The sequence below is a fragment of the Aotus nancymaae genome, unplaced genomic scaffold (genome assembly GCF_030222135.1).
Source record: "Aotus nancymaae isolate 86718 unplaced genomic scaffold, 86718_ANA_hifiasm-v0.15.2.pri h1tg000031l, whole genome shotgun sequence".
In the NCBI taxonomy this organism is placed as follows: domain Eukaryota; kingdom Metazoa; phylum Chordata; class Mammalia; order Primates; family Aotidae; genus Aotus; species Aotus nancymaae.
In genome coordinates, this window is record NW_026988444.1 from 5,946,420 (window position 1) to 5,962,361 (window position 15,942).

General features: G+C 64.2%; 1 protein-coding gene across 2 annotated transcripts; it reads right to left on the minus strand.

The window, feature by feature from the left end:
* Nucleotides 1–2,508: 2,508 nt before the first annotated feature.
* Nucleotides 2,509–11,576, minus strand: MAB21L4 (mab-21 like 4). Of its 2 annotated transcripts, none has more exons than XM_012465061.3 (5): nucleotides 10,899–11,576; nucleotides 7,455–7,680; nucleotides 5,955–6,108; nucleotides 4,369–4,725; nucleotides 2,509–3,260 (listed from the first exon to the last, which is right to left on the minus strand). In XM_012465061.3, exons 1-5 carry the CDS (start codon nucleotides 11,419–11,421, stop codon nucleotides 3,168–3,170), a joined length of 1,353 nt encoding a protein of 450 aa, XP_012320484.2. In that variant the 5' UTR covers nucleotides 11,422–11,576; the 3' UTR covers nucleotides 2,509–3,167. The 2 variants fall into 2 exon arrangements, with proteins under 2 accessions (XP_012320484.2, XP_012320485.2); XM_012465062.2 differs by lacking the exon at nucleotides 10,899–11,576 and adding an exon at nucleotides 7,829–7,912.
* Between the last annotated feature and the right edge of the window lie 4,366 nt (nucleotides 11,577–15,942).

A 15,942-nucleotide genomic window follows, 5' to 3' on the forward strand; every position in this document is an offset into this window, starting at 1 on the left:
CCTCTGAAGGTGGCACTCACTGCCTTCTGCTGAGTTATAGCCTCTGAAGGTGGCACTGCCTTCTGGTGAGTTAAAGCCCCTGAAGGTGGCACTGCCTTCTGCCGAGCTAAAGCCTCTGAAGGTGGCACTGCCTTCTGCTGAGCTAAAGCCTCTGAAGGTGGCACTGCCTTCTGCTGAGCTAAAGCCTCTGAAGGTGGCACTGCCTTCTGCTGAGCTAAAGCCTCTGAAGGTGGCACTCACTGCCTTCTGCTGAGTTATAGCCTCTGAAGGTGGCACTGCCTTCTGCTGAGTTAAAGCCCCTGAAGGTGGCACTGCCTTCTGTCGAGCTAAAGCCTCTGAAGGTGGCACTGCCTTCTGCTGAGTTAAAGCCTCTGAAGGTGGCACTGCCTTCTGCTGAGTTAAAGCCTCTGAAGGTGGCACTGCCTTCTGCTGAGTTATAGCCCCTGAAGGTGGCACTGCCTTCTGGTGAGTTAAAGCCTCTGAAGGTGGCACTGCCTTCTGCCGAGCTAAAGCCTCTGAAGGTGGCACTGCCTTTTGCTGAGTTAAAGCCTCTGAAGGTGGCACTGCCTTCTGCCGAGCTAAAGCCTCTGAAGGTGGCACTGCCTTCTGCTGAGTTAAAGCCTCTGAAGGTGGCACTGCCTTCTGCTGAGTTATAGCCCCTGAAGGTGGCACTGCCTTCTGCTGAGCTAAAGCCTCTGAAGGTGGCACTGCCTTCTGCTGAGCTAAAGCCTCTGAAGGTGGCACTGCCTTCTGGTGAGTTATAACCCCTGAAGGTGGCACTGCCTTCTGCTGAGCTAAAGCCCCTGAAGGTGGCACTGCCTTCTGCTGAGTTAAAGCCTCTGAAGGTGGCACTGCCTTCTGCCGAGCTAAAGCCTCTGAAGGTGGCACTGCCTTCTGCTGAGCTAAAGCCTCTGAAGGTGGCACTGCCTTCTGCTGAGTTATAGCCTCTGAAGGTGGCACTGCCTTCTGGTGAGTTAAAGCCCCTGAAGGTGGCACTGCCTTCTGCCGAGCTAAAGCCTCTGAAGGTGGCACTGCCTTCTGCGGAGCTAAAGCCTCTGAAGGTGGCACTGCCTTCTGCTGAGTTATAGCCCCTGAAGGTGGCACTGCCTTCTGCTGAGTTATAGCCTCTGAAGGTGGCACTGCCTTCTGCTGAGCTAAAGCCCCTGAAGGTGGCACTGCCTTCTGCCGAGCTAAAGCCTCTGAAGGTGGCACTGCCTTCTGCTGAGCTAAAGCCTCTGAAGGTGGCACTGCCTTCTGCTGAGCTAAAGCCTCTGAAGGTGGCACTGCCTTCTGCTGAGTTAAAGCCTCTGAAGGTGGCACTGCCTTCTGCTGAGCTAAAGCCTCTGAAGGTGGCACTGCCTTCTGCTGAGCTAAAGCCTCTGAAGGTGGCACTGCCTTCTGCTGAGTTATAGCCTCTGAAGGTGGCACTGCCTTCTGCTGAGCTAAAGCCTCTGAAGGTGGCACTGCCTTCTGCTGAGCTAAAGCCTCTGAAGGTGGCACTGCCTTCTGCTGAGTTATAGCCTCTGAAGGTGGCACTGCCTTCTGCTGAGCTAAAGCCTCTGAAGGTGGCACTGCCTTCTGTCAGTATACCAGGAGGTGGTATGTTTTGCTGGGTTGGCTTGGTCATGGAAATAGGGATGATTTCAACACAGCCTTCCCCTTGGCCATTCCTGCTTCACAATCAGATGCCAAGGAATGGCCCCAGGGTGGGCCTGGCCCTTCAGATCCATAATGAATCAGATGTGAGCCCGGATTCTGTCTTCCAGCAGCCCCCACTCTAGTGGGGCAGGAGCGTGGCATGTCTTGTCCCCTCCCATGGGCGTCGTCTCAGGCCCTGGATCTCGAGGCCTTCAAGGGGCCTGGGCATCTCCTGTGGTCAGTGTGTGCTTCCTCTGCAGATGGCCAGAGATCCCTTTCAAGGAGGCTCCAGGGAGCTGCTGCTGTGTGAATCGCAGGTCCCCTATGAGAGCCTAGGGCAGGCATTGAGGGGTAATGCCCCTGAGAGGCCAGAGCTGAAGAATGGGAAATGTCCAATGGGCAGGACCCATGCAGGTCATGGGGCTGCAGGCAGGCTGTGTGGCTGACGAGGGAACGTGAGGGCGGGGGGCACAGAGAGGTAAGGACAGACACGGGTGGCACCGGACACCGGGAGAGGACTCCTTACCTCAGAGACGGGGGATATATTAGTAGGTTCTCGTACGGCTGTAAACCACCGCCTGAGACTGGGTAATGAATAACAAGGTTTAATTGACTCACAGTCCGCGGGCCCTACAGGAAGCATGGCTGGGAGGCTCAGGAAACTGACAATCGTGGTGGAAGGTGAAGGGGAAGGAGGCGCGTCTCACGTGGCGGGAGGGGGGAGACTGAAGGGGAAGGTGTGTCACACTCTCAGACAACCAGATCTCAGGAGAACTCAGCGTCACAGGAACAGCAGAACCCACCCGTGATCCCGTCACCCCGCCGCCAACACTGGGGAGTACGGTTCAGCATGAGATGGGTACACGGATCCAAACCGTATCAGGGGCCACTTCCCCAGGGACGGGGGGACGCAGACGGGACGAGTGCTGGGCGGGCAGGCTCGCGGCTGTGTGTGCACCCTCTGCCGGCCTGAGTTTGCTCTAAGAACAGGGTAGGAGGTGGGGATGCCTGGGGAAGGGGGTCACTCGCAGAGAATGGAGAGGACTCAGAATTATCCATCTGACATGGGTCTCTTCTACTTCCAGGGGAAGTGTTTTCCACACAGATACACAAGAAGTGAGAGTATCTTTTCTGCTGCGTATACCCCGCACGTTCATTTATTCAAGACCAAATACACGGCATTTCATCAGCAAGGAACGGCACACGGCGCAGGCAGGGCCAGGCGCTCAGCCCCAGGTCTCAGCCAACGCCGCTTTCCTGTCAACACCACGTGGCTGGGTCAACAGGTACCACGTGGAAAGCGTGGCACCCGCCTCCAGGCCCTCACCCCGGGACGAGGTGCTCCAGGAGGCCTGCCCTGCCTCACCAGGCACTGAAAGACTCAGAGGCCACTCCTGGGGACAAAATCCCTCCACCACCCCCTCCATGAGAAGCCCATTCCTTCTCCCAAATGCCCCGGGACCTCCCACGGTGCGGTGCAGAGTGTGTGGGGTGGCCGTGAACGGGCGGCCAACGCCAGGCGGCCCAGCTCAGCTCTCCTCGCTGCCCAGAGTCCTGGTCTTCCGGAAGATGCTCTGCATGGCAGAGATGCGGTCCTCATCCTGGATGCTGAAGACCCGGAACTGTAGGCAGGTTGGGGGCAGAAGGGTTACTGGGACCCCTGGAGCCCGTCATAGGCTCTCAGGGCCGAGAGCACAGCATGGAACAACTGGCCCTCCCTGGGTCCCACCTGGCCTTCCTGCCTCGGGTATCTGCCTGGACGGGCATCCCCCAGCCTCCACTCCTCCCCAACCCCCACATCACACACAGGCGTCCCTGACCTGGGTCTGCACAGAGGAGGCCCCACGGGGTGCTGTTTGAAGGCTGCCTCTGGTGAACACCCCGCCGCCGCCCCTGCCCACACAGGACCGCTGAGAGCTCAGAGCACAGCCCTTGCCCCCCCATCTACAGGCTCTGGGGTAACAATTCTTATGTGTCGGCAGGGGAGGAGACCCCAGAGCCGTCAGCATCTCCACGGGCAGGAGTTTGCTGGAATAGGATGAGAGACCCCCAGCAAAGAGCAGCTGTTCTGGGGCCTCACCGCCGCCAGGACATGGGGAGGGTGGTGGAGAAGCCCCCGCTGTGCCCTGGAAGGAGGCCGTGTTTGCTCCTGGGATGGGGGTGAGAGCTGGGCCCTGGGCGAGGAGCAGGGTGGACCCTGGGCAGGCTCCTTGGCAGAAGTGGCAGAGCCTGGGGCACAGGGTGGGGCAGCTGCTGGGGCCTCCACGCACCCGTGAGAAGTGGCCCAGGGGACACAGGGTGGTAAGGGGCATGGCTGTGGATTCCTGAGCCCAAGGAGCAGGAAACGGTCCCTGTGAGGCCCAGGTGAGGTCATAGCCCTTCGTGAGGAATGGAGCTCCGGGGTGGGCAGCTGGGCCTCTGAGGGACTGTTTACTGAGCGTGCGCTAGGGGACGACTCTGGTGGGAAACGGAGGCAGGGTCAGACTCGCTGCCCTGGTTCCAGGGAGCAGCTCCGGGCCCTGTGAGGCCACCAGCGAGGGGACCCCCACGGCCCGTGTGATCCCCACACATCACACGTCCCCGCAGACGCCATCTATGGAGCCCTGATCTGGCCTCAGCATTCCTGGGGCCCCCGATCCAGGAGAGAGTGGGCGAGGAGCTGGGCCAGGGCTGTGTCCCCACCCTCCTGCACCCCTGGGCCGGCCCAAGACCCCCACGGCCAGCACCCACCTTCTCCAGCAGGACGTCGAAGTAGGCGGTGGCCCAGTAGGCGGGGTCGCTGGCCGGCAGCTGCAGGAGCGCCTTGAGCCCGGAGCTGACGCGCGGCGGGGGGCTGCGGCCCAGGTGGGTGGCGTGGATGCGCAGGGCCGCCTCGGGCTGGCTGGCGAAGCCCTCCACGCGCTGGTAGATGGCGCCGAGGTCCAGGCCGCTGCCCTGCAGCAGGTTGTGCTGCGGGCGGAGGAAGTGGGGCAGCGTCCGCGTGGCCAGGCAGCACAGCAGCACCACGAGCACGCGGTACACGGCGCCCTGCAGCTCCGCCCAGTCCTCGGGCGCCGGGAAGAGCGCGGAGGCCCACAGCAGCACCATCTGCGGGACAGCAGGGTCAGCCTCCCTCACCCCGGCTGCCCCTCCCTGCTCCCACCCACACCTCTCCCTACCCTGCGGCCTCCCCTCCACGTCCCAGTTGGAGTCCCAGGCCCCTCCCACCCGCTGCCCCAGCCTGCTGGCTCCCAAAGGCATGAAACCCCTCTCCCTCCTCTCCTGCCTGGCCCTGACCCTGGGGTCCCATCCCCAGCCCCTATCTTCACCCTCTAGGACCTCCCTTGGGGGCCTCTGCAGCTCCCAGCATCCTCTGGGCCTTTCTCTCATTTCCTTGGCCCCTTTGAGCTCCTACTCACCCCCTGCAGCCCAACCCAACAGGCCCAAGGCATTGTCACGGTGATGGTCTGTGTGCTCACCACCCCTGGCCTGAACCACAAGGCCTGTGCTGCCTGCAGAGGCCCTCGTCCTCCCTCCTGCCCCAGGCCCTGTCTCACAGGGGCTTTTCCTCTTCCACTGCCCCCTCACCCTGCGGTTGAGTTTGTGGTTGGGGACCACTGTACATCCAACCTTAAGGGATGCTGAAAGCTCCGGGTCAGGTGGAAGCCTGAGGGGGCATGGCCAGAGGCCACCCGAGGCCAGAGGTCACCTGGGGACCTCTCCCTCAACACGGAGCCAGGTGAAGCAGCGCCCGGTCGGCCACACACTCCAGAGGGGAGTCAGCCGAGCTGAGACCCCAAGACAGCATAGCCCCACCTGCTTCCCGGGGTTGGGGTGGGCTGGAGTCCCGGCCCTGCCTATTCCTTATCCTTCTTGGCATTGATGTTACAAAGCCCCAGGAGGACACAGTTGTGCCAGAATATCTCTGCAGCCCAGGAAGCGGGGTGGGGGGAGGGTGCCTGGAGACTCTCCTGGGAACCCCCAGAGGGAGGCGTCCCTGCCGGGTGACATTCCCAGACGCTGGGAGGAGCTCGCTGGGCAGGAACACCCGGCTCTGGGAGGCCCCTCGCTGAGGTTCCTCCCAACAGTGTCCCAAGCCGGGACAGCCTCCGAGCTCGAGGCCCGGGAACGGCAAAGGCCGGCTGGCGGTACCAGCCCCTGCGGCCACATCCCCACGACCTTCACGAGCCACGACCTCGCCTCCTCAGAACCTGGGCAGGTCCTCAGAATCCTCCTGACTCCAGCTGCCCGCCATCAGGGCTGGCAGGAGGGACACGCCCAGGTGCACCTACCCCAGGGCCCCGGTGATGGACAACCTGCGAAGCCCCTCCCGGTACCTTCAGATGGCCGAAGGTCAGGCCGTCGGTCCGGCCACCGTCTCGCCAGCTCTCGTGGTTCACCCGGTCGAGGATGGAGAGACTGTCCAGGCGATGGCCCTGCAGGGAGCCCAGCTCCCCCAGCAGCCTGGTGAGCAGGTAGTCAGTGGAGGTCCTGGGGCCCAGACAGACGCACTGGGTCAGTCCCGCTGCTGCTGGCCCCCGGTGTGGGGAGCTCTGAGCCCTGGAGGCTCCGGCCCAGGCTGGGGCCGCGCTGCGCTGCGCCTGCGAGTGGGACCCGGCCCCGGCCCCGGGCTTCTCAGGAGCCACGTTCACCAGCTGTGCAGTGCACGCCTGGTTTTCATGGAGACTCCCTGGCCCTGAATTCAGGGGGCGTAGGAGCCTCCAGGCCATCTGGGCCCTTTGTGTAGACAGGAAGGTGCCTCTCAGGCCTGCCCAGGTCGCAGCCACCCAACCCGGGGGGTGTGACAGCTCCACCCACGGCCCCTTCCAGAAGCCCAGGGCAGCAGCCTCCAGGGGCAGCCACACAGGGGCTCAGAATCTCTGCTCCCCACTCCCACATCACCCAGACCCATAGCTCAGAGCAGCTCACACCAGGGGGCTTGCTGTGCACATGCTAGATGGGCTGGGGGCGGGGCCTGACACCACAACCTTCACAGAGCTGCAACAGGGGACAGTCACACGCCGTGTCCCCCTCCCAAGTCTGCAGGACATGGGGCACCAAAAATGTCATTCTCCCATTTACTTGCAAAGATGACTCTGCCCGCCCAGCCCTTCCCCTTCCTGGGCAGGCGGGAAGCCATTCCACAAGCCTCGATGCCACCCCCGCTCCACGCTCAGGGGTCAGCAGAAACGCAGGGCAGGGGTGGGAGGTCACTGGTGCTCCGCTGAGCCTTTCCTTGCAGGAGAAAACCACAGGAGGGGCATGACAGCTTTGCAAAGCCTTCCCCTGACAGAGTGTGGATCCAACCATCCTTCCAGCAAGTGGGGGGGCAGGGGTGAGCCACCCCAGCGGCTGCTGCAGCGATGTGGGATCTGGATGGGGCGTGGTCCCTGGCCGTTGGCTAGGGGTCTTGAGGGGAGCTCAGCCTCTGTCCAGTGCCCCTTTCCTCCCTCTCACAGACACCAATGTGGATGTACCTCAACTATGTGGGGACACTCCCAGCTTCTCTGGGAACCCGCCCTGCCTGGACGGGCTGCCTGACCTCTCAGCGACTTCCTGCCCCAAGCAAAAGCTGGGTAATGAAAGGTCCCATCTAGGGCCGGCGCCCACAATTCCAGGTCTCTCATCACCCAGCATCAGATGCCACCAGCGCCCTCCCACTCAGGAGAGGACACATTTCCATCCTCCCAGCAATCTCAGGGGAACACACATGCCCATGGGGGCAGAGGCAGGCAGAGGGCCTGCAGATCCTCCTGACTGGGGCCAGGGCAGCATCGGGGTGCTGGCCCCTTCCTGCCTGCTCCCCGAGAACCTTGTGACCAGGAGGGTGAGCCTACCTCCAGAGCTGGGCGCTGGCCGGCACCAGGTCCACGCCTTGGCTGAGGACCCTTCTCAGGCTGCCCTCGGGGAATCCAGGCATCTGCTGGGCCCCCTCCAGCGCAGGAACCCCAAGCCTCCTTCTCACCACGGGCACCACGTGGAAGCTGACTGTCCTCCAGCCGCTGGACACCAGCAAGCACAGGTGCAGCTGCTCCTCCCTCAGGCTGGCCGCGTTCAGCGAACCTGCAAAGACCCAGGTCACGCCGGCCCCTCGACCTGCCTCCCCCGCCCAGGACGCTCCCCAGGCCCCTCCTGCTGCCGACCTGGCCCCTGCCCCTCATCACCTCTCCCCTGCAGGCTTCTCTGCTGGCCTGCCCCCAACCCCGGATACCGGTGTCCATCCCTGGACCTCAGCTGAGTGAGGAGCTGGCCAGCATGCCTGCCCAGCAGTGACAGTCCTGGGCACAACTGTCAGTAATGACAGCAATGTCCTACGTGAGGTCTTCTGTCGCCAGGCACCGCCCTCAACCCACACCCCAGGGCCCTGCCTGCTGTGCCCACCCAGGCCTTCCTGAGCCTGCCCGCTTTGCCCCAGCACTGCTACCAAAGCCCCAGGCCTCAGCTCGCCTCCCACCTCCTGACAATGGCCGGGCGTCTCTGCTGCCTTCTCTGTGGGGAAGGAGGTAGGAGCAGTCCAGGCTGGGGCCAGCAGGGCTCCCACCCCAGAGCTGGAGAGGGTGAAACCAGGCTGGGCCTCTCCTCCCCAGAGCTTCTCCCCCGTGCCCCCGACCCTGGAAGCTTCCCTGAGAGCTCCCTGCCACCCAAACCACTGCGTGCACAGGAGCCATGTGGCACCCGGGTCTAGGGGACCAGCTGGGGAGGGAGGGACAGGCCCAGGCCAGGCTCAGCTCCCGTGGAGAGATGAGGCCATGGCGGCCAGCAGTAGCGACCCGGCTCAGCCACCCCGTTTCGGGGCTGCCCAGGCCAGCAGATTCACGGCGCCCAAGCCCAGCCGCTCTTCCTGACCAGGCCTGGGTCCCGTGCTTCCCAGAGATCCCTTGCCCAAGAGCCCCATGGCCTCTGTCACCCCACAGGCGGCACACTCTGGTCAAGAGCTTCCCACTCCACTCCTCACTCAGACCCCACCCCGGGGCCCAGCTCAGTGCCCTCCTCCCTAACTCGGAGCTCAGAGCCCCAGAGGGGCCGTTCCGGGGCATGAGGGGGCTGGGGCTGGGGGATTCTGGCACGTCCCGGGCCCTCTAGCCTCTGCCACAGTCGCCCTACCCGCCCCCAAAACAAACAAATACCCGAGAGTGAGGACAGTGAGGAGGGTGACATAACACTCAGGGTGAGCGCAGACATGGGCCCGGGGGACGGAGGAGAGGCCGCCCCTCCCCTCCCCAGGCTGCCTGGCCACGGTGCCCGGGTCAGAGGTAGTGGGCCCAGGCAGCATGCTGGCGTGTCCCTGGGAATCCTGGCCTGTGCCTTGGGAGAGGTCCCCCTTGTGAGTGAGCACGGGGTCTGCATTCCCACCATCCCGCCGCCTTCCGGAGAGAGCCTGGCCCCGTTGTGCGGACCCTCAGCACCCACAGTCTCCTGTCGGGCAGCTCTGGGGACCCCTCTGGGACCCACCCCAAGGCAACCCTGGCCCTGCCGCCCAGGCAGCCCATCCCTCGGGGGCCTCAGTTCCCATCAGTGAGAGAGAAGGAGGGGCCCCTCCATGCAGCCAGTTAGAGGTGCCTCTGGGGGCTACACACCTCGTCTGCCCGGCCACACACGCTCCTGCCTGTGACCAGGCAGACAGGAAGGCAGCCACTCCTGTACCAGCCCTGGGCTGGCCTCACCGGTTCCCAGGGTGGGGACAGCTTGACCCCGTCACCTGGGCTGCTACCGCTTCCCTTTTAAGGTAAGTGTCAGGAAACAACGCCGGAACGTCCCTGCCGCCCAGCCCAGCTCAGCTTCAGGCCGTGCACACGGCCTGCAGTATCGATCTGCTTCCTCAGGGCACACTCTGGGGTGTGAGCAGCTTAGCCTGAATCCTGACGACCCAGCGCCTGGCATGGCCTCCTGCTCACCCCAGCGGGTAGACCCATCTCACAGGTGGGCATTAGGCCGCAGTGGACAGGGCCAGGTGACTTCCGGCAAGAAGACACAAATCCCCACCCCACGGCCGGCATGATTAGAGGTTCGGGAGATGCTGGGGCTGGGGGCAGGGGGAAGGCTTGCTGGGAGCACCAGAGGCTGACACGCCGAAGTCAGGCCCATCATTCACCCCAGGAAACCAGACAGCTCTGGTGAGGCTTCTGTTCGAATCCACCCTCTGGGCTCTCCGGTGCAGACAGGAGGCCTGGCTGTGTGTGATGGCAGCACACCCTCCCCGAGAACCCACAGAAGGTGCCCTGCCTCCAGGCTGGCCCCAGTGCAGGGCAGCCCTCTGCACGTCACGGCCTCTCGGGAAGGCGAGCTGACCACCCCACCCACTGACCTCACGGTGGACACGAGGGTCAGATAAATACCGGGGAGGTGATTCAAGGCAACAAAGCCCTGTGAGGACTGGGGTGACACACGTGACAAGCCTGTCCCCTCCCAAGGGAAGCAGGACATTCTGTTCCAGTCCCCAGTTCCCCTCCAGGACAATCTGACCCCCCGGAGGATGGCTGCACCACTCAGGGTGCCTGTCATCCTGGCCCCTGCACAGGCCAAGCCCTGTCCTCCCAGCTGCCCTCGCCATCCAGGCAGCCCTGCGGAAGGAGCCCTGGGCTCAGACTCACCCTGGATTGTATCAGCAAGGCCCCAGAGGAGGGACTGAGGCCAGCCCCTGCCCGCGTGGAAGCCCCTGCCCACTTCGGGCTCACGACACCAACAGGCAGCTCAGCCATAAGCTGATAAGACACACACACACACGCACACACACATACACACGCGTTCACACCCCTGCACTCACGTGCATGCGGGCAGGCGCACACACACACCCCTCCCACCTGGTACAACACGTCCAGCACTGGAAGTGGGGATGGGACGGCCTCAAGGTCACAGGCCGTGACTGGCAACAGAGCCACCTGCCCAGAGCCCTGTGAGGGACCCTCCTGCAAGTATGCCAGCAAAGCGGCTGCCCCAGACTCCAGCCATTGAACAAGTGGCTCCGTGGAAACCCCAGGGCAGACACACATGACTCGGGACACAGCATCCGTCTTCTCAGAGGCATTCGGAGCTGGAGGACCTAAGAGGGGTCTCCCGACTTCCGTGCCCCAACGCACAGTGACCACACACGTGCACACACGCCTGCGCTGCAGTCACCACAGAGGACGGTTGCCACCCTGTGCGCGGGTACGCAGTAATCACACGCGTGCGCACTCACACGCTTGCACACACACACCCACAGCGGGCAGGTGCGGCTCCGTGGCCACCACACAGCAGCCGCTCAACGCACAGACACGTGCGGACCGGGCCTCGCCCGCTACCTGGCGCGATGAGGCTGTGGTGCTTGCAGTGAACGATGGCCGCCACCAGCAGGTCCCTGAGGACACACAGGACCTTGCTGGGCACAATGTGTCCACGGCACTTGGCGTCCCCCTCCGAGGAGGCAGTGAAGATATCGTCGGTGGTCCACCGCTCCAGGCCGGCCCCTTCCCCGGGCACACCCAGGCGGCATAACTCGGGGCCATCCCCCGGCTGGGCGGCCTCTGGCTCCTCAATCAGCAGAGCCTCGGCGTCCACCCACAGGGGCACCTCCATGGCCAGCGGGTCCTCGGAGGAGCGCAGGGCGAACTGGAAGGCCTCCAGGCCTCGGGAGTAGTCCACGACGAAGCGGGGGTCCAGGGCATGCACGCGCTCCAGCACCGTGAGCAGCACGTTCTCTGCGCGCTGGAAGTCCTGGGCTCGTGGCGCCCCTCGGGACCGGATGGCCTGCAGGTAGTGGTGCCACAGGGGCACCTGCACGGCCGTGGCTGCGGCGGGGGTGGCGGGGGCGGCGGGGGCGGGCATCCCGTCGGCAGCGGCAGGTGAGGGCCGATGGCCCCCGAGGAGGACTCCGCAGGCCGGCAGCGCAGGTGGGCTGGGAGGAGGCGGCCGCCCAGGTGAGCCTTGGGTCTGCAGGTGGGGCCTCGGCTCCGCAGAGCAGGATTCCAGGGTGGTGGCACTGCCAGCAGGTGAAATACCTGAACTATTTAAGGCCTTTGAAGTGGGAGTGAGTCAGTCCCCAGCAACTGGGAATGTCACAGGGGCCGGGGCAGGCGGAGGTCGGGCTTGGTTAAGGCCCTCCTCCCTCCTATCAGAAGAGCTCTCTCATCTTAGGCCTAAGGCAGACTCCTGTCCCAGCCAGGCTTGGGGTCCCTGGAGGAATACTGCGGCTGGCCTGCGCGTCCCTGGGAGGGGAGCCTGTGTGGGTTCCTGATGGGCCTCCGCCCACACTATCCCCAGCCCCGGGGCAGGTCTCTGGGTCAAGCCCTCCTGCCCCAGCCTCCCTGCCAGATGGGAAGGAACCCAAGGCACCCCCGTTGCTCAGTGAGAAAGGGGGGCAGGGCGGTGGCTGCGGGGGAGCCCAGCCTCTGTAAGGCTGCCTGGAGGGTGGGGAAGCTGGAGGCCACGTCTCTGCAGTGTTCCCGAGATACCCGTGCCCGGCTTAAAAGAAGACGCCTCACACCTGCACAGACCGCAGCTCGGGCGTGACTCCTGCCTCTGAGCCAGCTGCACGTCCAGCCATCTGGGCCTGGGACCCCTGGGCTGCCCGTCCCCACCCCACCCCGCCCCACCCTGCCTCCAACCTGAGAGGAGCTGGCACCCGCCTGCCTGGGAGCTGGAGCTCATCTAGTTGCAGAGAGAAGCAGCCTCCGAGGCTCCACCCCGGCCCACCATCCCCCTCCAGCACCTGCGCCAGGCACCCTGCTGGCCCCGCCCGCCTCCCTGCAAGTCCCAACCAGCAGGGAGCCGCCCCACCGCCCCTTGGCCCTGCCAGCTGGCCGTGTGCATCAGCGCTCGGCCACAGGGGTGTCTGCAAACAGTGAACGTACAGACAGCCCCACACCGGCGTCGGGGAGATGCGACCACATGCGGGCCTCTCACCCCCTGGGGAGCTGCTGCACCTGAGTCAGAGCTGTGGCCAGAACCAGGACCCCAGGAGGAGTGGGGCAGGGGGCAGAAGCCACTCACTTCCTGGTGCTTGGAAGTTTCTGTGAGGGGCTGCAGCCCAGTGAGCAGGTCTCTGCTTCCATGCCTCCCAGGACAGGGAGCTCACCACCTCACAGGGCAGCCCACGGTCAGGTGAGACAGATTTTCCTCCCCCAGCTTGGCCCACTCCTGTTCTCTGGAGCTGCTTGGAGCATGTGTGCCCCTCACCAGGGCAGCCGTTCAGGTTCAAGGACCCATTTATCGTGGGCCTTCACCCACGGCCTGCCTAGGTCCCCACGCACAGCCGTGTGCCACCGTCCTCCATCTCCACGGGACTCTGACCTGCGGGGAGCTGGGCGCTGCTGCAGGGCAACTGGACCCTGCATCCTGGAGAGCCCTGTCCTGCCCCTCACCCTCGGCCACAGCAGCCCAGGGAGCTCGTCTGCCTGTCTGAGACTTGTCTTCGACATCTGTGATTTGATGACCCCTTCGGTGTCCCAGCTGCACCTCCCAGAAACCTCCCCAGTGATCTGAACTCACCCAGGAGACCCCCCCAATCTACCCCAAGTGCCCAGGCTGAGCCATGAGAAGCGCTGGGCTCCTCAGCCGCCAAGCTGCTCCCGCCGGCGGCCACAGAGCAGGCCCCTCTCCCTCGGGACAGCCCCAGGCTGTGCAGCCTCCTTTGCCCCTAAACCCCTCTCCCACTGCTGTCAATACCAAGGGCCCAAGGCCAGGGGATTCCAGGACCCCCCTCGGCAGGAGATTCCACCTGGCTGTCCCCCTTCTCAGTTCTGGCCGCTGCCCTGTCCTATCCTTAACTGGCTCCAGCCAGTTCCTGAGCTGAACCCAACTGGTTGTCCCAAGACCCCGCTCTTTGCATCTGTGCCTGGCTGAGGTGAGAGCCTCCAGGGCCAGGCCCTATCCTTGCCCCTTGGCCCCTCTGGGGGGTGGTGAATGGCATGGTGAGCTCGCTGTGGCTGGAGCGACGTCCACTCCTCGGTGTACCCAGAGCCAGACAATGCCTGGCTCACAGGAGCATGTGACCGCACCAGGAAATCCCTGGGAAGCTGGACCCGCCCTCGGCAGAGAGAGGAGAGTGACTGCTGACAGAGGGGATGTTGGCGCCTTCCCTGGACAGCTGGGCAGCTTAGACCACAAAGGGGCCAAGTACTCCAGAAGCCACAGCACCAGCCACAGTGCACCCCAGACCCCAACTCTGACCCCAGGAGGGCAGTGTGGTCAGGGTGGGAAGGGTCAGAGAGGCCAGACGTGCCACGGGGCCTCGGCAACTCACGAAGGGGCTCCTTGGCACCCGGGGCAACCGCAAATGCGCGCATGGGTGTTGATTCAGTCTCTCCGTGGAGCAGAGCGCAGGCCAGCTCGGATCCTGTATTTCAGGAAGTCCCAGATGTGCTGGGAAAGGCGGGGTGGGAAGGACATTCCGGCCTGAGCAGAGTCCCTGGGCTGAACCTTGGGGAGGGACCGGGGGCACACCCTGAACCGTGGGGGCTCGGCACAGCTGCAGCCCACGGTGCGGGCCTGTTTCCGGGGCTTCGAGGGACCGCGGCAGACGTAAAATGACAGAAGTGAATGCTCATGGCTCCGGAGGCCGGAGCCTGAGAGCACGCTGCTGCGTGGCTGAGCTCCTGCGGAGGCTCCCGGGATGCGCTGCTCCCACCCCTCCCAGCTCCGGGGCAGCGGCGTTCCTTGGCCACGTCTCTCCATGTCCGTGGCCTCCGTCCTCGCGTGGTCCTCTCCTGGGGCAGCTGTGCTGTCTTGCTGCTTCTCTTACAAGGGCACTGGGGAGAGCATCTCGGATAATCTCATCCCACAGGCCTCAGTTCACCCGAAACGCAGTCTGTTGCCGCATCAGGCGACACCCGCCCTGTGCTTTATAAGGTCCTGTTCACAGGTTCTGTGGACTAGGAGGTGGCCATTCCTCAGCCAGCCACGGTAAGCAGCCCCCACACCGCCACATGCCAGGAGCCCTGCCAGGACGCTGCCGACTGACCCTGCGTTCACACCCCCCACCCCCCAGCCCTGCCACCTGTTCGGGAACACGGGCACACTCTGTGCAGCCTCAGGGACGCCAAAGAACCAAGATGGGAGCCTACAGCTGAGGTCCACACCCACCACCAGCACCTGCGGTGCTCCCGGAAGGACACCCTTCTGCGGCAGGCAGCGGGCCTTTCTCTCCAGGACAGGGTGGTCCGACTCAGCCAAGGTGCCCAGCGAACCTGCCAGGCCCGCTCAGGGCTTGAGAAGACGTGCTTGGCACCGATGTGCGGTCTGAGCAAGCTCGGCCACGCCTGGTCCAGGTCCTCAGTGGACGGAGGAACCGCAGGAGCCAGGCTCTCAGACAGAGTCCAGCCGCCCAAGACCAGACGCCCTTTATGCGGACGCCTCTGTGGGGAAGCTGCTTCCGTGCTGACATGGGTGGTCTGGGCTTCAGGATGGAGCACCGATGCTCACCACACAGGACAAACCCGCATCCTGACTCCCAGAGCCGTGCCCTGCCCCTGTGGCCTCCCCTTCACGGCCTAACTCTGCAGCGGGTGGCAAAGAAAATGCAGGATGCCCAGCTGTTGGCATGAATCTGAAGTTCACATCTGACTGCACAGCACACGGACACTGACTGTGGTTGATCTGGAATTAGAATGTTGCAGGGGTCCCTGTGTGTCCCCCTGCTAAGCCTGGCATCCGCACTCAGAGCCTCTGCGGGCCTTGGGGCCGAACCCCTGCTGGGACCTGGTGCCCCCTGGCTGCTGCCAGCACCCCATGCTGGGAAGGCTTTCTGTCCTGCTCTGGTCGCTGCAGCCCCCACGTAGGGGCGCCAAGAGCCACTCTGGGCCCAGCTCAGTCCCCTGCGGGATGGGCGGGTTCTCAGGGTGAAAGTTCTGAGGAAGCTCGGGGTTGGGTAGCTTTAGCCCTGCTGGGCTGCAGGAATTGGGAAGTGAAGCCTGGTACGAGACGGGCTGCCATGGGGAGCCGTCCAGAAGCCCGGTGTGAGGGGGGCTGCCGTGGGGAGCCGTCCAGAAGCCCGCTGTGAGGGGGGCTGCCGTGGGGAGCCGTCCAGCCCCACCCACCGAGCCAGCCCGTCCTGGGGAAGGCAGGCGTCCGTGGTCACCCAGGCAGGCCGCGCCCGGGGAGGCAAGGAAGGAGCTGGCGGATGGAAAATCACTAGTAGGAGAAGCGAGTCTCCTGCTGAGGCCAGCCTGGCTCCGCCGGGCACCGTGCAGCCCTGGCCCACGGCCGTGCCCTGCTTATTCCCTGGGACGGGGAAGGCACCGAGTGAAACCGACTGGGCAGAAAGGACGAGGCCAGAGAAGGCGGCAGCTGCCAGGGGCATCCCCAGTGGAATCCCAGGTGGCTCCAGCTGGGACTTCACGGTGGGACCCA